The 24,187-nt window shown below is 41.8% G+C and overlaps 1 protein-coding gene across 2 annotated transcripts in view; it reads left to right on the forward strand.

Annotated features, from left to right (window-relative positions):
* Positions 1-913: 913 nt before the first annotated feature.
* The window catches only part of RUNX1T1 (RUNX1 partner transcriptional co-repressor 1), a 111,943-nt gene continuing 88,669 nt past the window's right edge, over positions 914-24,187 (forward strand). The window contains exons 1-2 of one of the 2 annotated variants that reach the window (XM_057370359.1): positions 914-1,166; positions 20,600-20,772. In XM_057370359.1, the coding sequence (XP_057226342.1) occupies positions 20,685-20,772 (88 nt within the window). In that variant the 5' untranslated portion in view covers positions 914-1,166; positions 20,600-20,684. The remainder of the gene's footprint in view (positions 1,167-20,599; positions 20,773-24,187) is intronic. The other variant, XM_057370360.1, reaches the window with a different exon arrangement.

Raw genomic sequence — 24,187 nt, forward strand, 5'->3', positions numbered from 1 at the left:
TTTTAAAATAAGAGAGGGAGGCCTTCCTCRATACTGTACTTTAGAAAGAGGAAAAAACAAAGGGAAAAAGAAAATGRTAATTGTTTTCTCTAAGGCTATTATCTAATGCAAAAGCAAACAGTCTGACTGGAAATCAGCTAACAGAAGGGGATTAGAGAGTAGATCTGAGAGTGGCTTGATTTCTAGCACTGCTGTCTCTTCACACAGTGATGAGACACAGGCAGAGCAGCCAGGAGCTCTCCAGATGGCTAGAGAAAGTGTTTGTCTTGGGTTACTGCAGGGCAGTCTGGACTCTTAAAGCCGGGKAGGCATCATTAGGGAGCAAGTTAGATGTCCACCCAGTAAAAGCGAGAGAAAGAAAGAAAGAGTAGGCAGGCTGCCCGAGAGGGACCGCGCTCGCCTATTGTTAACATATACTTGACCCCCACTAACCTCTTCACGACACAGATGTCTCCTACCTCTATCACCTCCCACTGCTTTAAGCCCTCCCCCCCTGCACCTGGGTAGCGGGGCCGGCCCGGCTGCCGGCAGTATGCTGCCTGCCTCGCACGCTGCCTGCTAGCGGGAGCCGAGCGGAGCGGCGGCGGCAAGGCGGGCTCGACTCGACTCGACTCGGCTCGGCACAGCGCGGCTCTGCACGGCTCGGCTCGGCACGGCACCGCACCGGCGGCACGGCTCGGGTTCGCCGCGGGCTCAGCTATGCGGCGGCTGCTCGGGGACAGGCAGAGACCCCGCCAGTGACAGCGGCCGCTCCCTGCGCTCCACATCACGTTTGTCTGAAGCGGCGGCGGCGGCAGCAACGAGAAGGACCTGGGCATTAACTATCTCGACTTGGAGACTTTGCTTTATTTTTGGTTCTCGTCCTTTCCCGTGGAACCAGTAGTCTCTCTCGAGCTGATCCTCCTTTAAAAAAAAAAAAAAAAAGAGCGAGAGAGGGTGGTGGGGGGGGGGAAGAGCAGCTGGAGTTTCTCCTCAGCTCGTTTTGACTTTTGTGGACGTGGATCATCTGGACTGGGAAGGGAAGCCGCGCGGCGCTGCTCTCCCCTTTCCCACCCCCTCGCCCCTCCAGCAGCCTGGGCTGCCGTCTCTCCCCCGAGCAGGACGGGAACTTTTATTTGCAGCTCGCAGCCCGTGGCGAATGGTGGGCATCTCCGGTCCTCTGCAGTGTGAGTACGGGCGCGGGTAGGGCTGGGCAGGGCGCGCCGGGCCGGGGGGGCCCGAGTCCTTTTCTTTCCCTTTCTCCTCTCCCGCTCCCCGGGCTGAGGGGCTCCCGTGGCTGTAACTAACCCAGGCGGACCGGGGCTGCTGCTGTGCCCGGGCCAGGTTAGCGCTGCATGCAGCCTTACCCGCTCTGTCCCCGGCTTACAAACTAGCACCCCGGTTCCTGCTCAAGAGCTCAGAAACCAAATAACCCAGTTTTTCAGAAAATAACCCTCCCAGGCACATATTGTTCMGTAGCGTCAGATTTCTATCTGGATTTAGGACTTGCCTTTTTCTTTCCTCCCTCCCTTCTCTCCAGGCTCTAGCGCTGGCCAGTGTGAATCGGAGTGCCTGAAATATTTCTGATGGGATTGTTTTGTTTGTTTCACTGCAATCATAGGTTTATGCAGCACTGGCAACATCTCTTCGGACTATTTTGCAAGAAATATTTTAGGCKGTGCACGTCGCCTTTAGCTGCACCGCGGTCTTGCAAATAGCTCGTTTCCTAAAACGACAGGATAACGATAGGGATTGCATGGTCCAAAACTGCARTACAATGTATGTGTGTCGTCTTGTCTGGTTGAGCTGAAGGGTTCGATTCCATAAATTCTCAACAGACCATCGATRATGGAGATTGGAAGGATGAAAACCACATTCCCGGCCATTTAAACGAGCCTTTGACTTTTGCTGTGTTCGAGTCCTTTTGTTAGTGCCAAAGTTGAGAAATTTGGTTTAGGGCACGGAAGGACTTGCCACCCTAGCAGGAGCACCCGTGCCTCCGTTGCAGAGTTAATATACAGCGAAGTATCTGTCGTTCCTGTACTCTGCTCCCCTAGATGTTAGAGAGAAACCGAAAGTAACTAATCGGACACAGCTCTTAAATCGCTCATGCTCCAACAGGAGCTAAAATGTTACTTCCCTCAGTTCACTGTTAAGTTTAAAGGAGGAGGGCGAAGGTATGAGGAGCCGAAGCAGCCTCCCCCTCCTGCCCCCCAGGTTGCAGCCGGAGCCGGGCGCGGCGGGACCCCCCTGCCCGGCCGCAGCCGGGGGCTCCTGGSATCGGCGCGGTGGGGAACAGCCGCCTCGAAGCCGCTCGGGTTTCTCTGGGAGAGCAGCCCTCCATCTCCCGGTCCGCAGCAGGCTCTGCCCGTCATCCCCGCCTACCTCTGCCGTGCCCTAAAYCACGGCACGGAGAGGCTCCGTCTCTCGCAGCCGCCCGGCCGTGACGCCTGGGAGCCGGCAGCTCCCGCCCGCAGCTCGGGAGCGCGCTGCGATCCGCTCAGTCCGCGGCAGCCAGGCTGCCCGAAAGAGCCGCCTAAGTTTTCCACTGCCGACCGCAGCCGGGCGGGACGCCCCTGCCTTCGCTTGCCGGTGCGGCCCCGAGGTGCGCTGTGCACGGCTGCGCGCCCGCCTGTGCGGGCAGTACTGAACGCGGTGAGGGCACAGCATGGCGCGGTAAGGGCTGGGCAAGAGTGGGTATATACCTCTTAAAATCAGGCTGCGGAAGCTGATGTGATGTCTCTGGGAAAGCAGCAAGTGCCAAACGCTTGGCTATTGGCGTAGCCCTGGCTAACTAGAAGAATGTCTTCTGAGTCTTGGTATGTACAGCCAAGCGTTTACTCCAGCAAGTACTCGTGTGCTTAATGTAACGCTGACCCCTTTAACTTTTAACATCGCTTCTCCTAATTAATCTGTTCAGGCCCCAGACTTAAATGGCTGTCCACAGCTGCTGCAAATTGATTTATCCCCTGATGGTGGTCCGAGTTGCTGACCAAAGCAGGATTTTTTTTTCCCCTCCCCATTTTTGGTCTACTAATCTGTTTTGACTTATTTCCTACTTACAGTAATGCTTGCATGCTTTTTGAAGGACTTAGAAAATATTTTCCATTGACATGTAGCTAGAAACATAGTTATTGTATTTGTAAACACAGTATGTTAGGGCTAAGGGTGAGTATAATTTATTTAACTACACCCTTGAAGCCTTACATTTCTGTCTCCTTTTCTGCATCCTGACAGATGCAATGGAAAGTTTAAATAAGCAACTTTGTTAACTGCAGTTTGAGGCAAGACGTTAAAGACGTTTTTAGAACTGAATTCTATTGTCCAGGATTTCTGTTCAGCTTTTCTGTTAACGGCTTAGTGAATTTGGATAGCTGAGAGGATTGAAACTGGTTTCTAATGGTTGTTAAAGCTGATGCTTGACCTTTCCATGGGAAGTCTGAAAACCTCATTCAGTTTATTCTGGGCTGATTTCCTTAGGAAATCCAATATGATCAGGGAATTTCCTTCAGCTCCGCTGAATGGTAAAAAAGTTAGTCCATCTTTTTTATGCATTCTGGTTTTAGCACTAGGTGTTTCTGTARCTCCCCATCAATAGGAAGATAATGCAAAAAAAGACACGAATATGGCTCATTCATAACTGTACAGTCTGTGAAAATATTAAGTTGGCAAAGGCTTTGTTAGGTGTGAGATTCACTGTAGRATTGCTGTACAGGTTTTTAATTAGGAAATTATTCTATGTTTGATCATTGATAACTTTATTAAGGTCAGTTTCATTACATCTGAACCTTCAGTATAATTGCTACTATTACCAATTAATGAAGGAGTCATTTTCCTTTGCTGTCATGGGAAGTTCAACCATGCATCAGTGCAAGAAAACACCAAACTCCACCAAAAACCCAACCCACTCTTGATTCTGTTAGTGCCTCTGGYAAGCTGGAGCCAGACAAGGGGTACAAGACATGATAGCAGGACTTCTTTCTGTCCTGTGCTTGCAGAAGGGTGAGCGGCTGGGTTCTTGAGCCATGAGCATGCTGTAGGGAGACAAGAACCATTCTGTTTGTAATGGAATGCAGACAGCAGTGTTAGGTCACTGCTTCCTGGCAACTGCTGCACAAGTTGTTTTTCTTCAAAGGCTTTGAGCTTTTAAATAGTTTCCAAAATCTTTTTAAGTAAAACACTGCCTTCTACCATTTTTGACCACCTTAATGTTAACTTGTTTCGTGCYTAAATAATGCACCAATAAAACATCACACGGTGTCTCTCATCTGTGTACGCTTAACACTGTGCATGCCTGTGTGCACATGGAGTTTTATATTGGGAGTATTGTTTACGGAATAATGGGGGAGAAAAATAGCTCCACCTGGAGTGCTGGTCAGTGGCTAGTCAGTTCAGGACATTCTTCCCTGTCAAATCCTGTTTCTCACTTCTCTGAAACGAACTTCAGACGACAGGCATTGAATGTGAAGCTCGCCTCACTGAGGTACTGTGCAGACTGCGAACTCCTCATTGCCAGACTCTTYGGGTGAAATAGGCATCTGCAGTGTTTGCATTGGGGCTGATGGGAGAAAGGGCTTGCAATTGTTATTTTCAACTTTCAAATCCACTTGCCACAGTCTATTACTGTTAAATATTTAGCTAATTGAATAAGGATATCGGTATGTTGCTATTGCAGGAGCTTCAGACTTTTTAGACTGGGGGGGAGGAGAAGATCTTGTTCTTTGTTCTGTAGAAACTTGTCATGCAGAGATCAAGAAGACTTAATAGCTGAAATAAAACATGAATTTGGTGTTTTGAAGGGGTTGTTTCTTGTGGCTTCGCTAAAGAAACGTGAAAAGAATTCTTTTAAATCTGAGTACATTAAAAAACCTTGATCCATGTAGTTAGTAGCAGCCTGCTCTCTTTCATACAGCCTTTAAAAAACAACCTATRGTATTAAAGTTGAAACTGACACTCAGTTTAATGTAAGTAATGAGTGTCAATTCTTAAAACATTAGCTTCCAGATTGCATTGTCTTCATGTCATTTCACAGCAGAGATCTAAAAGAGTTGGTTCAAAAATTGAACTTTTAAGGCAAAGGGTCTTGGTTTTGAACATAGATGTTCCTTTTTAAAGATCTGCTTTTAAAATGCAGTTATGCTGTTCTTACTATAAACTTTAATAGCTTAATATATGGTAGCACAAATACATCAGGAAGTAGCATACTGTGTGGTTTTGTGGATAAAGAAAAATGAACAGCACACATAAAATCAAAGTCAAAATATCCTGTTCCTTAAAAGCTTTTTTTATTTTCTCCTCTGCAAATTTTTATCTGAAAGACATTGACTTCCATCCTAATTTTTTTTTCTGACATCGATATGAAAGTTTCCAAATAACGTTTAGACAACAGTGGACATTTATTAAAGTAAACATTAGTTCAGTATAATGGAGGTAATTGTAAGTGATAAGAGCAGAGCAGGTTATCTGTGTGTTGTTTAAACAGAAGGAGCTATTTTGCACCATTTCCAGTAGCCATCTGTAGAGGAGAAGGGTTTGCACCTGTCTGTCCACACTAATTATAGATTAGGTCCAAAGAAATGAAATTCGAGTAGGCTTTCTCTTAATGAAATCCATAGTGATTTTATTGTAAATGTGTTTTGTGTGCAGACGGCGATGGTTTGTCTGTGAGTAAAATAAATTGCTGTATAGCTGTTATGTACTTGTAGTAAAGCAGGATACTGCTGCATTAACAAAGGTCCTGAATAAAAATGYAGTGCTCCATTTAAGTCCTAAGCTTCAGTGATAGCTCTAGCTACTCTTAATCAAAAAGGTTTATTGCAGGCACAGTTATTTAGGGGTGTGTTTCAGGGTAGACTTTTCAGTTATCATCACTTTCATGTCAATGTACTGGCATGTAGGTGGTCCTTTGGTTGAAATATGAGGCAGAAATGGTTTCATGTTAAATTTGTACATACATGCATGCAGAGTGTGTCAAATACTTTCCTCTGATTTAACCTATATTATTAAAATAAAGTGGAAAGAGTGAGAAATGTATTCTGCAGTAAAAGGTCACATGAATTTCTACCACATCTGTTTGTAGTAATTATGAACATAATTAACATAAGAATTACAAGTGAAGTAATGACAAGCTGAGCTATGAGATATTATGCCATAATAGTCATATGTTGGAATTCTCACATTATAGCACACTAGAATTCACATATTCAATGCAAGAAAGAAAATGTTAGATTTTTATCTATTTTAATGCTTCAAAACTTATCTGCCTGGGGCAGATGGACTTTCCGCTTTAGAGGAAGGTAACCCATTATTACAAGAGAGTCAGTTGAAATTAAGATTTCTAGCCTGCAGCTTGGACTTTGAGACAGCTGTGCTTATGAAATGCCACTTCTGTTACACAWTTGTATTCTGATTGTATTTATTTTATTAATACACATTGTTTTATTTTTAAATGTGTTTTCACAGCAAACTGCTTGCATTAGGAAAGACCCTGGATTAGTTTTCCTTTAGAGTGTTGTGATTTGAGTAATAAAAGCATGGCCAACGTATATATATGAGATGCACATGGTGGCCCTGCAAGATGAGAATTTGGCAGATCCTAAATTAGTTCATGGCATGATATGTATGTATTTCAAGGAAAAGCTCTGTAACAGAAATACCAAAAAAGAGCAGTCTCTCATTTGTGCATAATGGTTTGTAATAACTTACGCAGATAGAAAACTCTGTATTACCTTGCAGGCTGAATTAATTAGTAAGTCACCTTTAGAAATGCATAGAACATGCCATTAAGTTTAGGAGCTAGGGTTTCAAATGAGTTGACTAACTTTTGTAATGTGACCTGTCTGATTACCTCTAAATATGGTTGTCACACAACTGACAACTGGAGGAAGTTGAGGGAGAAGTAGCCGTTCTTCAGGGTAAAAATACTGGCTGAGGAATGCATAGTAAATTTGACATGTGAAAACCAGTTTGCCTTTATTGAAAAATCTAAGTCCTGGTTTTGCGATAGAAACACTTGCCCAATTGCTGTCTTTCCAAGGCTAAACATATAGAGTGGTTTATGAAAAATAAAAAAAAAAAAATTACCTTGTGCTATGTCTCAGTGATACCAAGAGGTTTTCGCATTATTGGATTAGTGGAGGATTTGTGACAGACCCCTTTTTATCTGACATTCATTGCAGTGACACGATTTTCACACACATGCCCTTCCCCCATCTAGGTTCTGGTTTTCACTTTGTATTATGTGTCAAATTCCCTTTATTCCTTTTCTTGTGGAAAAAACTGCTATCTTGGACGAGTGATTTTGGAAGGAGCTTTACTCTGAACAATGCCAGTCTCACTTCAGCGTGCTGTCATTGTCCTCCTCCCTCCTTCGTGGYGCTTCTCGGCAGACGCGCAATGGAAATGTGTTTTCTAACATATAAATGTTGATTCCCAGGGAGAAACATTTTAGAAACTTTAAAACCTGAGCGCAGAATGTATAGCTGTTCTGCTGGACGTCTGTGCTCATGGTAGCCAGGCTGTTTTGCTGTTTCCCCTTTCCATACTTCGTGCTAACCCTGTGCTCTTTGATGAACCCCGACAATACAGCCCCTCAGTTTTCACACAATCTCAGTTGTGAAGTGTAGGGACCTACTCCTTCTTTCTGCTCATCCTCCGGCGAATGATGCCACCGCTTCCTAGCAGCAGTGCTGCGTTCAGGCTCTTACACCAATGATGAGAATGAGCAGATTGGGTCAGGTCGGGACTTGGCCAAACTGGGACGGGGTACAGTCCGTGCCTGCACTGGGCCAGCGACCGTCGTGCTCCGTAAGGGATGTAGGGATGGTCTGTTAAGTGGGAGCCGGGCTGCAGGAGTAGGCATGGCCTGTGGAAGGGGAGCCAGGCTGGAGGGGRTCACAGGGACTAGCGCCCTGGTGGGAGTGGCGGCGACCTCAGGCAGAGGAGCCTTGTGAGGCCAGTGCTGCGCGACCCCTGGCAGCGTCCTCAAACCGAMGGTGTTGCGGCAACTTGCAGGTCTGGAGCCGGCCCGGATGCCGGCCGGAGGGCAGGCACACGCACAGACCTGGGCACCCGCCTTCTCGCCCGGTGGGCGGCGCGGAGGTGGCGCCTCTCCCCGTGCCGGGCGCGGCCTCCCCGGGGACCCCGGGCCGGCCCCAGCCCCGCTCCCGCTCCCGGCCCGGCTGCTTCGCACGTCCTCCGGCCGCCATCTGGGCCGAGCTGATACCGTAATCGCCCCGATGCACGCCGCCGTGCCGCTCCCCCCGCGCCGGCGGGGCCCCGGAGCCGCGATGCTCCATCCTTGCGCCGCAGATAAGCTGCGAGACGCGTGAGGCGCACAAAGCCCGGGCCGCGCCGGCGCCGCCTGGTCCCTCCCGCCGCCGGAAGGTAAAACCTCCACCCGCGGGCGGGAGAGGCGGAGGGACGGGCGGGGGGACACCCCTCGCCGCCTCACGCCGCCCGGCCCGGCTCCTTCGGCGCTGCGCAAGTCGATAGGCGCGGGGAGAAGTGAAGATGTAACCACTTATTATCTCCCCCGGAGCGGGCGGGGGATTTAGGGGCAGAGATTAGCCGGCGGGGAGATGGGGTCTGCCTTTTGTTGTGCTGCCTCCCCCCGCACCGGCCCTCGCTGAGGGGAGCGGGGAGAGGGGATCGCCTGCCGGGCTGGCCGCGGAGAGGGAGGAGGTGGCCGCAGAACAAAGGTCACTGAGGGACCCCACTTTAAACACAGCCCAGGGTAGCGGAGAGTGCCATGTCTGAATGCTTGTCGGGCAGGGGTGGAGGAGCCCCGGCCTGGGGTGGCGGCGGGGCCCGAGGGGCTGTGACASCCCGGGCAGTGACTCCCGGGCCCCCACCGCTCACTCTGGGGGTTGTTCCARTGAAGGCTCCAAACTTCCAGAATCCCCGCAGAAGAGGACACCGGGCTTTAGGAAAAGTGGCCTTTTTGCGCTTTCCTTTTTTATTTTGGATGGACTTTCGGTGGTGATTTTAAAGTTCTCTCCCAGATTAAGATGACTTGCATGCTGAGTGTGTGCACTCGCGCCGCTTAAGCAAATGGCTTTATCAGTGGTCATATCTTAAAGCAACATTAAGCAATTATCTTTGTATTTAAAAGTTTGAAATATTTATACTGCCGTTTCACTTTGTCAAGTGTTTGCACAGATAGATATATAGATATGATCTGGTAACTAAAAGCCYAATTAAAATTTGTTTAAAGCCAGGGGGGCATGTATTCTTGTTGACAGCAGCAGATCGATAGGGTAAGACAATAGAGCCCCATTATTTTACTTCCATTGACTGAACATATTGACATTTCAGGTTTGCGATTGCCTCAGTGAGCATGATGAAACACTGAAATTCATGAACCAACTGTCTGGAGTGGCACATATATTACTGTATGTCATCTCTGCCTTCAGGTTACCTTATCACTGAAGCAGAATGGTAATGGATGGCAGCAGAGTACTTCAGGGGGGTGAGGGCTCTATCAGTTAAGAAGCTGACACATAGCAGGTTTCAGGAGTATCTTTAATTACACCTAGAATTATGTACAAAGGAAGATGGTCCTTGTTACCTGCTGCTGCGCTTCAGAGTTTACAGGCTCAGAAGCAGACAGGATAACAAGGTACTTATGTTTCATTTTTTATATACATGATTKGATACCTTTAACTTTTGCAGGAGCCCAAGGATTTCTGGTTGTGCTGTTTGCATGCTCGCCATGTTCACCAATGGGCAGCATCTCAACCCAGTCTTGATGCTCAAGTTCCAGAGCATCTGCTAGACCTTCTCCCAGTCTGAAGACTGCAAAGGAAACAAAGAACAGCTCTAAAATACATAAATGCCCTTTGAATTTCTCTCCCCTCAACATGTTCTAACGACAGTGCTCAGGAAATTCAATGCAGTGAGGCTATAGCGGAATGATAGATGCATATCTATATATATATATACACACACATTTTTCCTTGGTATAAGCACCATAAAAAGAAATGTCTATGCAATATGTGTATGTGAATGCATAATTGTATGTATCAGTTAATGTGATTGCATATAAATGCATGTATAAAGAAGGCCCTGTGTCTGCAGAACATGCAATATGTTTATTATTTCAAAGTCTTTCGGATAATCTTTAGAATCTAGCTGATTGTAGAATGAAACCCATCAGGGTAATGCAGAGACAGAGATTGAATTTAAGTAGACAAAGAGCAAATACAGCCACTATGATTTGACTAATTTTTAAAACTAAGTGGAATGAAAATAAAATGTATTTTGTGTGCCATCTACTCAGCAATTGTTGCCATCAAGTGGACTGCCGATGCCCTTTAAGATGGTAAAAAGAAAACTAGTCCTTTATACCATTTTCCTGAAAATGTTAGGTTTCTGTTTGATCAGCAGGTGCTGTTGAGATGAAAGCCATGTGTAAATTTTCAGAAGGCCAAAAGTGTCAATTCAGAAAAGGAAAGTGATAAGAGAAAATGCAATCAGTTTTCCTGTTTTCAATTTGTGCAGGATTTGAAGAGCTGTTTTGTTAAACTGCTACATCTGCTCCAATATGAATATTGAACTACTTCCACTAAAAATAACACCCTATAATTTGGAAGCCATTGCAATCTTTTGTTAATGCAAGTGGGTTATTTGAAAAAAAAATCTATTCTGAAAAATCTCCTGCCTAATGTGCATTTTTGTTTATYGGCACTTTTATCTTCAGCAGATAAAATGGCATTATGCAATTAGGACCATATCTATTTGAACTGGAGAAATGACACTGGATAGCTGAATGTCACTATGTTGGTAAAAGGATTTAACTCATACTTTYTTTATTAATAAACTGTGATTATGTCTTAAAATGATGTGTGGCTGTTTCCCCAAGCTTTACTTACTGTTAAGGACCTTGAGCAATTGAAAGGATGTTAAGAGTATGACAGAACATTGTTTGGCTTGTTTCATTCCTGATATACCTGCAAATCTTAAATTGAGGCTCATCAAGGAAAGTGTAGTTAATGGGGATTTTGGAGTAGCTTTTTTCATGGTAAATCAAATGACTGAATTTGATTTGAATGCATATATACAAAAATATTCACTGTTGTGGAGCTGCTAATCCAAGTGAGTTTTATCACTTGGAARGCATAGTATTGGTAGAGCATACATATTCTGTCAGAGGCATCTCTGAAGAACATAACATTATTAATGCTTTTTAATGAAAAAACAACAAAAAAMMAAAAAAACCCCAACSTAATGGAAAGGGTATGTGTTAATTTTCTAAATAAGGATCTAAATGAAGAAGGGATAATTCATTGTTACATCTATGGAGCCCTGTTTATATAGCATGAGCAGAATACAAATATGCAGAATAGAAGGAAGGTTTTTATTGCTTTATTTCAACATAAGACAATTACCTGGTTTTAATATTTGAATAGATTTTAGCTGTTKAATTCTAATCTAATCTAATCTGGTAGTCAGGAACATTTTTGGTAGGTGTCTGCAGGGGAAAGGTCCTTGCTGATGCTTCTGTTTGGTTTTGCAACTGGATTTGTAAGCTTTTGACCTTGGGGGATTTTTCTCAAAGTGATCTACAGATCAGAAATAATTAAAATTCAATAAACTGAAATTTAAATATAGAAGGGATTCTGTGTGAGATACATGCTTGTGGTAGGTTGTCTAGAAGTCTGTGGCATGTCTACTTTATAGTTTGTATTCCCTARCATAACTGTGTGCACACATGTGCATAAATTTATGTTGAATGACAGAGGGATAATTATTTATACAGATTTTATCCAAAACTCTGTGCTCTCCTGAAACATAACAAAAAGCCTCCCTCCCCAGAAGAGTGTTTACATCCCGTGACAGTCACTAGATTCAAATCTTCTCAACATGAAAGTTGTTTCCTTTCCTCCAAACCTTCTTTTCCCCAACAAAGCTAACCCTGTTAAACCTCACCTTCTGTGGGATGTATACATAGTTATAGACATATGTACGAGAAGTAAATATTACAGGAAACATGGCCGATTGGGGCAAAATGTCTGTAGCCTTAAATAGCTRGTGATATCTGCCAACAGCAGGAGCGGCGCTGAGGAGGCCGTACCTCGGCTGACCCGGGGATGTGAGAGCCTTGGGGAGCCTCGCGTTAGTGCTCCGTGCCTACGTGGGGCTTTCTGCTCGCAGAGACTGCTGAGCAAATACTCGGCACAGTGTGTGAGAGCAGATACTGCCTACCTGAAGACTTTTTAAACCAAAGAGCTTTCTGCTTTGGTCGTGGGATTTTCTGGTGCTTTGTGCAGGGGTTGGGGTGGAGTCCAGCCCCAAAAGAAAGATTATAGCTGGATGTAGGGTATCCAGATTKTCTTATCTAAATGTTCTGACAACATTCATGGGAGTGCTCTGTTTTCCTAATCTTTGCCAAAAATGCTGCACGCAGTTTTGCTGTTTCTATTGAATAGTTGCCATATTTAACTCCACTGGTTGTGAATGGAAATGTGAATATGGAAGGAAATACTGTAATGTTCCTTCTTATGTTCTGTAACACATTTTGGGATACCTGGAAAGGGAGGGCATTCTAGATACCTGAAAGTATTTCATAATAGAGAAAAATAATCTAATAGAAATTCTGAAACTTGGGTTTATTTATATGTAGTTTTTGGGCATGTGTGATATGGTGTCTTATTTAAGGGATACCCTTTTTTACCCAGTATTTATTGAAAGTAATGCTCATGAATGTACAGTTGTGTTGCACAGAACTGTACAGCAACAATATTCCTGAATGATTCCGTATTGTAACATGCTGATTTGGGACCCTCATGGGATAATTTGTGATTTCTTTAATAATTTGAGAAGTCATTTGATTCATTGCCACTTTTATAGCTGTCAAGACAGGTGTACTCTAGCGCTTAAAGTAAATATGCAAAGTTCATGGAGGATTGATAATAGGTTCTTTCAGAAATTAGGTTGCAGTCTGGAAAGACAGAAGACTCCACCTAGTGGAGTGGAATTAATATACACACGGTGGCAGACAGTAGCGTGTAGTATAATAGTTATCATTTATGGAGAGCCAAGTTGCTACAGAGAGTAAACCCCAGGAAGTCAGACAAGCATCTGAGGCGATGGCTGCATGACCATTACAAATAGTACCAGACTGTAGTTACTTTTGGGGCTCTAGGAGGCTCATGTGTGTTAATATGCAATTTGTATAAGTAGTAACTATTACCACTAGCTTTTTTCTTYTGTGGTGCCTTTTATTTGAAGATGTACTGTGTACATTTGTTGATTTCTGATGTTGACGACACAGGTGCCCCTTTTATTGTAGCCCAGGTGTCATTATAAATAGCTCAGGAAAAAAACCAAAAACAATTCAACCCCCAAAATATCAATACTTTTTTTGGAATACGTTTTCTGGTTTTTGCTTCTCTTGCTTTGGTAATGGCAGTATCAGAATGCTAGTTCTGCATGTTGCCATGATAAGTTGTGTGGTACGTTGAGTAAAGCTGTGTGTGCTTTATGGGAGTCACAGGGTCTAACAAACTCTCTGATGAAGCATCAGATTATATAGGGTTTTTTACCTGTGCTTTGCTGTCCCCGTTGGTTTGGTCACATGTTACTAGGATGTAATAAAATGAATTTTAAAGCTGGAATGTGAATGAACACCCAACATGAGCAGCAAAWATATTGTCCTGAAATGCCCTTTGAAAATTCATCCTAACGTTGAATCACATACGCATTAGACAAGYACAGGAGGACAACTCCCCAAGACCAGCTCAGGCTTTGACAGTGAGAGGGTGAGGCTATTGCCAGAAAATGGGATGATTAGGGTGCAACAAAGGAGACAAAATGCTGTAAAAGGTATTTGGGAAGAGTGCTCCTAAGGAGTACTTCCAGTGACATGCAGGTGGGGTTTGTTGCCAGAGCCATTAAAGCATMGTGGTGCCAGAAAAAGCTGCCAGCAAATGGGGGGGTAATGACACCTGTGGGTGTGCTCTCACTGGATGGTRCTGCCAAGATGATTTTTTATTTTATTTTAATGGTGACATTGCTAAAAGTATTTAAGGGTAATGTTATAGAAAGTGTTYTAGTGAGTGAAGTCACTGAATTCTAGGAACCATTAAGCAGAACCTGTTTCATGAYGCTACTATTTATTATTTTAAAGCTTGATGGCAAACCACTTAATGCTGGAAAAGCAGGCTGCAACCTGTATTAAAGAGTGCTGCAGGTGGACAAGGRAACTGTTCTACTGCACTGAATAGCCCAGCTTAGTTTCTGAATGCTGTGCACATTTTATGGGCACCATGATAAATTGATGCTACTCGATGGATCAGCAGAGCTTATAAACACTGAATTAAAGGACTGGAGCTCAGACCTTCTGTGGTACTCAAATACCCAGTTCTCACTGAAGATAGCATTTCTTTAGTTTGAATGCCAGTCTGAGGGTCTGGACCTCCAGGCTTTCTGTGCTCCCTTTTCACATCTGTGATCTTGACAATACTTTTTGGATCATTTCTGATACTTAGATCTAGATGTCTCCCTAATAAAATGGGCTAGCTCAGGTCCCAGTGTAAAGCAAGGCATTCATTTTGAATTGTAAATCACAGACTTACCTGTCAAGACTTCCATACAAAGGGGAGAAAAAGCCTGTTGCTTCCATAATAATACTTGCAGAGATTCCTTATTGAGTCCATCRGGCCAGAATTCTCAACTTATGTATCCCAGGAGCTGTTTTAAATTGTGTTTAAATCAGCTGCCTGCTCCATGCTTTTTCCAGTGAAGTGTACAGCTACAGTAAATAACAGCTACAGTAGTTTGAAGGAAAGGATCAATGTATCATTTTCCTTCATGTTCTGAGATTTTTTGGCCCCATCCTCTTCACATGGGGAGCTTCTGATGTTAATTTTTCTTTTTTGCTTGTTTGTTCATTGTTTTAAAGTCCAGTCTGAAATTTTAATCTCTTACAGAGCTATTATTGTCTGCTATTGTTTTTATCATCCCATGGTTTCTCTGGGAAGAGAAGGATGGGCAGGACCTCAGTGACATTGCCAGAGCAAGTCATCAGTGGCCATGTCTGCCCCTTAGGAGGTCACAGGAAACAGGTGGCTGTGTTAATTGTCCTCACTCCCAACTCTTGTCCTTCCTGGAGGGAATTTAGTAGTGGTCAGGAAGTGTCAGGTCTGCTGTGTCCCCCCAGGTTCACTACTTCAGGCATTCATAATAATTTGAGCTATGTGCCAAGCAAGGGAAACTGTTTGGGAATCCTTTCTGTCCTTTCTGAGCTGAGTGGCTACCTGGCTGGGAGGGCTAAATGCTGTTGCTGCAGAGTATATTTGGGATTACAGCTGGAATCCAGGAAAATAACAAAGAATTCTATTTAAGAATAACTATTTCCCTGTCATACACTGTTTTCCTTTTTTTAAGATATTCATAAAAGTCCTGCGTAAGCAAACTACAAAAACTTAAGACGTGCATGAAATAAATATTTCTGGAAACTGATGCACTTTTATCTGGTGAGTCTTGAGAGTGGAGAATGTCAGTGCATTTTTTGCTTAGGCCAGTTTTAATTGTCTGTGTTGCAACTGTATCATCAGTACTCTTGGATCTCTAAATGGCACTCAGTTCGGTGCTTTTAAAAATCAGTTAGGGTCTTGCTACTTCATATGAGCTTCTTGTTAACAGCTTGCTTGATTTTTTTAGCAGTGAAGGTGCACAGCATTGCTGAATATCTCACTGCAAATGTGCCAYCCAGTGCTGTAAGCCAGATTTTGAATTACCAGTAATGTTTCTATAAAGTGTCTTTTGGAAAGTATTCACTCACATTGGAAGTGATGTGAGTTGAGTAATAAATACCATAGTAGTTTCTTATCTGCCGTTTGCTTTTGAAGTGAAAACTCTGAGCTTCTGCTCAGGTGTACTCTTGATTTTACTGAGACTACTTGGCTAAATAAGGTGGGCTGCAGGATGATGTAGCTGGTGAATCACACTGGTTTCTGAATCACTCTTACAAAATATCAGCCTGACATACTAGCAGATAATGAACACATTGTGCTAAGACTGGTACATTATCTAAAGAATAGCATTTTAAAGCAGAATATTTTGTAAAATGTTTGTTTAAGAACCACTTTACAATTTACTTCCATCAAATCCATTGTATCAGGAAAAATACCTTTTTCAGAAGGGAAAAGGTATTGGTATTATGGAAGAAGATCTGATTTTTATCCAGCTATTTGCTATTTAAGCGCCCTTCTTTTCAGTGCAAGGAGATCAGCTGACAACAGCAGCAACCAAATCATGTTTGCAGCTGGGCAATTACAGTAGACCCTAAGATCTGCAACTGTCAACCATGAACACAGATGCCTTCAAAGTTCTGTTTTTCTTCCATGTGGAAGTCGTTGGCATGGAACAGATGCCTTCATTTTGGAGAAACCAACCGCTGGATATAATTGGTTCTCTCTTGTCTTGTCCTCTAGGGACTGTCTCTCACAGATGAAATTAGATGAGAGGAAAAAAAGAAAGGCACAGGCACACACGYTCGCACATGACATGAAGCAGGAGTTTTCAGAATCCCTCTGTTTTGTCACGTGGAACTGTTTTCAGCTGGAAGATTTCACTCCATTTTTAGTACTCTACACACACACATTATGATGATGCTATATGAAAATAATTGCATATGAAAATACATATCTGGCCAAAGTTTATTATTAATCTAGGCATGCTTGTTTAGAAATAAGACAAGCATATCTAGGCCATATTACTTTAGTGTTAAATGTTGACTTCTTCGCTATCAGTGCTGCAGTCTCAGAAATTTAAAGTTAAATCTCAGAAGAGACAAGGYTCTTTAAAATCTGTTTTGTTGCAGTGGTGGGTTTTCATCAAATGATTTGGTAGTTGTTAGTATGGGAGGAAAAAAAAACAAGTAGCAGATTTCAAAACTGATGTAGCATTGCAGGCACTCAATTAAAAAAGCACCTTTACAGGAACTTCAGCAGAGTTAGTTTGATGGACACCTGTGATGTGCCATTGCTGGGAGCCCTGTGGTAGGGTACTGAAGTGACTGTGTCCCCTTACTGCAGGCACCTAAAGGGAGATGATCGCAAATGGACTTAGAGGCTAAAAGAGAGTAAGCGAGAGGCTATGAGGGAGAATCTACCTACCCCATGCCTGTCAATGAGTTTTTGTCACCSTCTTGCTGCCCCAGTGTAACAGCTACCAAATCATTGTGGTTTGTGTTAATTGTATTAAATTCATACTAACTTTAGGTTACCTTAATAAGCTCATTTGTGAACTGTGACAGGGAGTGCTGTGTATTCTTGGGTAGACTGGGTATGTCCAGGAGCTGGGTGCAGCAGAGATTGGGGATTGCCAGGAAGTAAAACTGCCACTGCTAATACCCAAAACCCTGGAAGCCTCTTACCTCTGAGTGCCTTTTCTTTCTTTAGTTTTATTTCCTAGCACAAATTGGGGTTTTTGGTTTTGGTTGTGTGGTTTTTTTTTTTTTTTTTTTTTTTTTTTTTTTTTTTTTTTTTTTTTTTTTTTTTTTTTTTTTTTTTTTTTTTTTTTTTTTTTTTTNNNGTCCATATTGTACATGATGTATTCCCTACTACTGTAGCAGCCTGAGTGTCACCAGCAGTGAAAACTGTCAGGAGTTATCTTGGTCTTGCCTTGGTCTGGATAGCTGGTAGAAGGCATCAGCAGTATAGACACTTGGTGTAGCTGGATAGCTGCTCTGTGCTATAGTCCTTTGTTTCCTGCTAACCTCCAGGAGCTGTGTCGGTGGAGAGCATTCACAAGGACTTTCAGCAGTTAGAAACAAGCCCCAGGTGAACTTGGTTTTGAGTTAATGACTCTTCAGCTTTTAGAAAGAGGGAGATTCTTTGCTGTAGGACTCCTGTTCTGCTTCACAGAACTACAGTGCGACTGTGCTTGCTCTTAGCATTGTATTTCTGAAGAACCACATATTAAAGGGAAAATTTAACTGGGGAAGTGCTTAGGTGATGAAGGGATTTCTGGCAGTAACTAGGAAGTACAATAATGGTTGATTTCATTTGAGGCTGATCCTGATATTTGTAGTCTTTACATCCTATTAATTCCTTGAAAGATAAGCTGATACAAGAATGATTTGCCAGGGCCAATGGCTGTTCTRAAAATCTTGGCTCAGGTTGTATACCCCTTCTCTACACATATAAGATAAAAGCACTGTGAATATGAGGTTAACTGAATTCAAATAGAAGACTCTCTAGAGTTATTGCATTCCTCAGAAAATAAATACATTTCTCATATGGTTGAGATTGATCAAAAAAGTATTCTGTATGCCAGTGATTACATTCCCATCTGTGATTAAGGTTTTCTGTCTGCATCTGGTTTTCACATTATATTTCTGTAACAAGAATCCTTTATATGGCAGAGTTCACTCTCTGTATTTTCTATTAGCTGCAGCTTGAACTACTGCATGGATCGCAGATTTACACATGTGGTTTTCATTACTTCATACCATTGAGAAAAAGTAATATTTGTTTGGGAAAGTATGTTTTTCAAAATTTCCATGGTAATACAACATGTTGATCCTTTTTTATAACACTCTTGTAAGACTACAAATTGTTTGAGGCATTCTGCTTTCGATGTAGTTCAGACATTAGACAGTTTTGCATGTACATTTGAACAGCAGCAGCAGTTTACAATCAGGAAGCAAAAATACATTTAAAGAAGGAGATTAGTGTAGAATGGGTATAGCAAAATGCATCCATCACTTTAGAAAACGTGGCAGATAGAAAAAATTAACATGTGCCTGAAACAAAGAAAGAGTAGCAAAYTGAACTGATTTCTTCATTGTAAAGTAAATGACAGGTTTTTTTTTTTTTAAAGACCTTTTCCACAGTAAGATGTTTAAAATCTTTTACCAACTATGAAAACAGAGTTTGCTATTCGGCAGACAGAAACATTTAATTTTTATATGTTACATAGTTTAACGTATTTGACCATATCTGTTTCTAGTGGCCAAATTAGTAAAGGTTAACAAAACATGAATACATCTTTACAGATGTCTGCTGTGTTACTCAGAATCCAAGATACGATGTTAATTTAATATTCCACTGTAAGACAGTATTTCAACCAGATTGTGCTATTGTCACTTGGTAGAAAACTTAATGTTTAAATTATCTTAGTGAAATTATTAGAGCCACTTGGTCCATGGAGGATTTTTCAGTTTTGGTAGGGACATGGTTTATGACCATAAAAATCAGCTCAAACAATAACAACAATTCAGAGAATGCTGTATGTATTTATGGAAATTTAAAATGTTATACAAAACTCTGGGCAATTGAAAAGTACACAATTCATGCTAAGGCACAACTGAAAGGTAAATTTACTGCCTATGTTAGAACGACTTGTGGCAACTAGAGAGTTGCATACAAAAGAAAAATAATTTTGTAAAAGTAGTTATTGTACCCAAATTGTGAATTCCTAACCACATTTTGGAGATTATTTTCCAAATGCCAGAGGCAGTTGTGCCACTTTGAAAGCTCCACAGTTGCCAAAWTCTGGGTAGAGTCCTGCAGTCCTTACCACTTGTTTTCACTGAAATCAGTGGAATTTTGGCTTCTCTCAGAACTGCAGGGATATGTCCGACCACGAACGCTGGAAAGAAAGGATTCATTTTGCTGAACTTGGTTGTTCTGTAACCTTAACTTTCACTTGGGAAGGTTTGTTTTGATTTGAAAATGGTATTTATTTGTTGGAAAGATTGCAATTTCTAGCACAAACACAAATGTGATCTTCTGCAAATGCCCTTGGGCGATGCATTTTTTTGCAGAAAGATCTATTCCGGGAGAGGGTTGGGGCTCGATTCTGGATTAGGTGCATGAGCTGCGGCTGGATCCTTATGCATGCTTAACTCTATGTCCCGAAGTACTTGAATAGTGGTTGCAGATTGAAGCATGTACATAACTGTGTGTGCTTGGCTCTGAAAAAACTTTCTGTCTTGACATAATTATGAACGCTTGAAAAGCATATTAATGTCTTGGAAAAACTGACAGCATAATACAGACTCATACAAACGGCAGAGTATTTGTGTAACCCAAATAAACAGGTTTTTAGGTGTTGGAGTGGGAGGGAAATTGCCTTTTCAAAAGTGGGAAGATGTAAATATATSAATAGCTTTTTGATCTGCCTTTCTTTGTTTAAATGCATTTGCTGTTATGACTTAGAAATCCAAATTAGTATACTGATGTGTAAATTGGAAAATCTCTATTTTTAGTAAACATGTTGATTTAATAAATGATTCTCTAGAGCTTCTGTTGAACCAGGTAAAGTATGTAGTATTTTATATTATATGAATGTATTTAAACTCAGACATTTTTACAGAATTAAATAACAGGTAGAATATAGTCTGCCCTTAATTAGTTGCCTTCTATATGTCAGCTGCTTTAACTGAGCAGTTAGGAAGCAGCCTTGTTGAAGAATTAATACAAATTTAAAGTATTGCCTTAAATTCGCCAAGAAAATGTGGTTACTTGGTTTAGAATAATGTTTCTGTCTTCCCTTTTTATTTAAAAGACTACTTATTATCATGCAAATGAAGGGGTGTGGTGCTTCAAACTGGCTGTGATATATGCTTTTTTTTTTCTTCCTTTTTTTTTTCATTTGTTGTTGTCAATAGAAAAGATTGATCTCTGGGCTGGTGAACATAATATCTATCCCAGTCAGAAAAGGAAAGAGGAAATTAGCAGAGCGATTGGTGGAGAATGATATCTGTCAAAAGAAACACTTGGAGAGCACTGAGTTTAGTGATAGGTGACTGCCGGAAAAAAGGGAACTTTGAATTTTGTCAAGGTAAGGAACAGAAAAATATTTGATTTGATTTTATAATGTGCATACCTTTTAGAAGTTATTCTTGTGTATATAATGACTGTACCTTGCCTTGTAAACTGTAATTAAAAAGAAGTCTTCCCCTTTAGCCTCCAAAGAGCCTGACTAAATCAATGACGGTGCTGTCTTTGTTTAATATCAGTGAGAAAGAGTACTGCAATGCTAATAAAATTGATCAGTGATGATTTTTCTAAAATCTTAAATATGAACCTTCTAACTTTGGGGCTCCTTTTGTATTTTTGATGATATAGTTGCTCTTTATGTGTCATGCAAATATTATTGGCTTGGTTGCAGAAATAATGAAGTTCAGTTCTCTGAACTATGATTTGGAATAGTATTTCCGAAATAGTTGTTTGTAATTCAGTGAGAGCCCTCTGGTAAACTCATTGCATTGGGAATCTGTGATAAATTTGATTGAGATGATAATGAGAATGGATATTTCTGCTTCTTGTGTGCAAAGATTTTTACTGTACTAGAAAAGTAAATCTGCTGGATATTTCTAGATAACCTACGACAGTCATTCCTGTCTTTACTGTAACTACGTTTTTTCTTCTAAAATGATGTGTCTGGATGGCAAGAGACTGCTAAACTGGTTTTGAGTGCTTTCCAACACTTGGATAACTTTCTCAGTGTTGGACCATATCGCTTGACATAACTTTGATAGAGTATGATACCAAAATAAGATGAACAGTGTCTGAGTACTCTTGGCTTTGTCCAGGATAGTTTTAAAGGTAGCTCAGCCTTGATCATATTACTTGTTTTCCCACCTGAGACATCGTGGCTCACTTTTGCGGTGGGGTGTGGAGMGATGGAGAACAGCTGAGAGTGCTAGCAGTAGCCTCTGCACATCACCTTGTGACAAGGTCCAGGCCTGAGGTCTTGTGAACCAGTGTGAACMTGCTTTAAAAAAGTTAAATCCTAATGAAAATGAATTTGCATTCTAACTCGAGTTCCTAGCTCAGCTTAAAACAAGTAAATGCTTCTGTGGAACGTTCCTGTACTCAGGCAGCATTGGAAGAGAATGAAAAATCTTAGCAGGATTTCTTCTTGTGTTTTTATTAGCAGTGTATAGCTTCTGACTAATTTCTTCTTTTTACTATCTGCAGTCTTATTTTTCAAAGTGCAAATGTATTCTGTACAGGTGGTTGTTGGTTGGTTTCTTTTGCCATATGGGTCTTCATAAAAGATTTTAAAAATAAATAAATGTAAAAGTAAAGATGTCATGCCTGAAGCATGCAGAGCTGGCATACTAATGGGAAGCTTATTGTGGTTTATTGCTGTCAGAGCACGTGCAAGATAATGGAAATTTCCTACAATTTGGGAGAAAGGCTTGTTTTCTAATTCCATTCATTTAAAGAAAGGGAATTAATATTACTAAAATTCACATCATCTCTATMAAGTCCAGCTGATCTGATGGTACTGCTGAAGTATTCATAAAAAGGAGGGAACAGCACCTCATCCCTCTTGCTCCCTGTTGTGCAGCTCAGGCTCTCTGTATCATCTGGGTGCAGGCACATCTCTGCCGTTGTGAAGTTTTCTATACTGTGTGATTCCCTTCCATGTACAGTTCTATCAGTTGTAGCCTTATATCTAAATAAACACGTCTCTCTATAACACTATAGAGTTAATCATATTGTACAGTTTTCACCTTGGTAATGAAGAATTGAAAACTGCTTGTAGCTTTTAGAGAGTGATCAGTGGTGGTTAACAGTTGTTAGATCTTTGGTTGTTCCCATTTTGACATTTACTTGAATTGAGGTGACTGGGTAAGGTATCTACATCAGGATACATTTGTTTGTCACATGCTCAAAAATTTTAATATTAAATGGCCAATCATTTTCAGTGATTTTGTTTTAAAATTTCAGTCAGTAGAGATGAAGCCAACACTGTTTGAGCTTCATAGGGATTTTGCTGTGCCCAGGAAGATTTGACTTGCTATTTGAAACCTAAATGGAATAAAAGGCAAAAAAMAGGTGTTTTGAGTCTACTGCCCCCTTGAAGCAATGGCCTTTTGTAGCAATGACTAACCTGCTGATGTGACCCCTTTCAAGCATCCTCATCTTTGTTTTGCTATTGCAAAGTCATCTTGTCTTGGTTTTCCTTTTTTATCTTCAAAACAATTGTTTACTTACCCTATGTATCTTAAGGAGCACAGTGAAAATAATAAAGTCCCTTTCTTACATACCACAGATGCAAAAGAGTACAAGTGTATTATAGRCAGTGAATTGTCCTTCCAATCAGGATTTCATCTGCTCATGTGGTGCACACCTGTGGTTGCTGGCATTGCTCTTGATTGGAGTGTGACAGAGCTTAATGAAAAACAAAGCYGAGATGACAAAGGGGGACTCCATGGCAAACATGGGTTACTTTGCACATCCTAAAAAAGTAAAATTTGAAGTACAGATGTGGAGAGAGCTCCCTGGTTGGTTTGTAGCATGTGTGGGTGACTTCGCAAGGAGAACTGATGCCCTGCTTGTTGCTGCCTTGCAAATAAGGCATTTTTCTCTCTAGGTCAGGTTGGTTTGGGCCAGTTGAGAGCAGTGACCGATTTCTCCAGCTTGCCTTCTGAACTAGTAAGAGTATCCTGGGCAGGGATCCAGCTTCTGAAGTACAAAAAAAAAAACCCATAATCTATATAAAACACTGGCGGATGGGGAAAGGAGGAAATTTACAGAGAATAAGTGAGTTTGAGAACAACTGTGTTAAAAGTAGAATGTAAGGGGAGTGTGTGTGTGTGTGTGTGTGTGTGTGTGTGTGTGTGTGACATTAGTATTTATTTTCATTTAAAAATACAATCTTTGAAATCTTTGAGGTGAGCAGAGGACAAGCTCTTGCAATATGATATATTTATTAGTAAACTGAAACCAAGCACTCCAGTTCAAGTTCCTTTTTCAAAGTGGTTTTTTTTTCCTGAATTTGCAGAGTATGGGTTCCTTCTCTCTGTCCCCCTCCCTGCTCCCCCTCAATGTAATGTGTCTCTGATAACGTTAATGGGCTTTGCCCCACATGGAGCAGCAAGTGTATTGTACCACTGCTCACTGATCCCAGGTCAGTGTGATGCGTGAAATCAATTTATTTGAATCTCTTTGCCTGTATAGGAATTTGGCAGCRTGCCAGTTGTTTTCATTTAATGTTCTTTGTGTTGAACACAGACAAGCAGGCATGCTTTTGTACTCCTCTTTCTTCTGGGCTCTTCTCTTTTCAGCCAATATTCTATTCTGTGGATTTTTCAGAAAGAAGTAGGAATGTGTTACCTTTTTTAAAAATAATTTTTGTTTAAATAGCGTAGAAACTAGGTCAGTCACAGAGCAGCCCTGTGTGGGGTTTTCAGCCAAGTATAGGTGGTAACACCTGCCCTTTCCCATTTCTTAAATTTGGG

Source organism: Malurus melanocephalus, unplaced genomic scaffold, assembly GCF_030028575.1.
Source record: "Malurus melanocephalus ecotype Western Australia unplaced genomic scaffold, MMel_1.1 scaffold_123, whole genome shotgun sequence".
NCBI lineage: Eukaryota > Metazoa > Chordata > Aves > Passeriformes > Maluridae > Malurus > Malurus melanocephalus.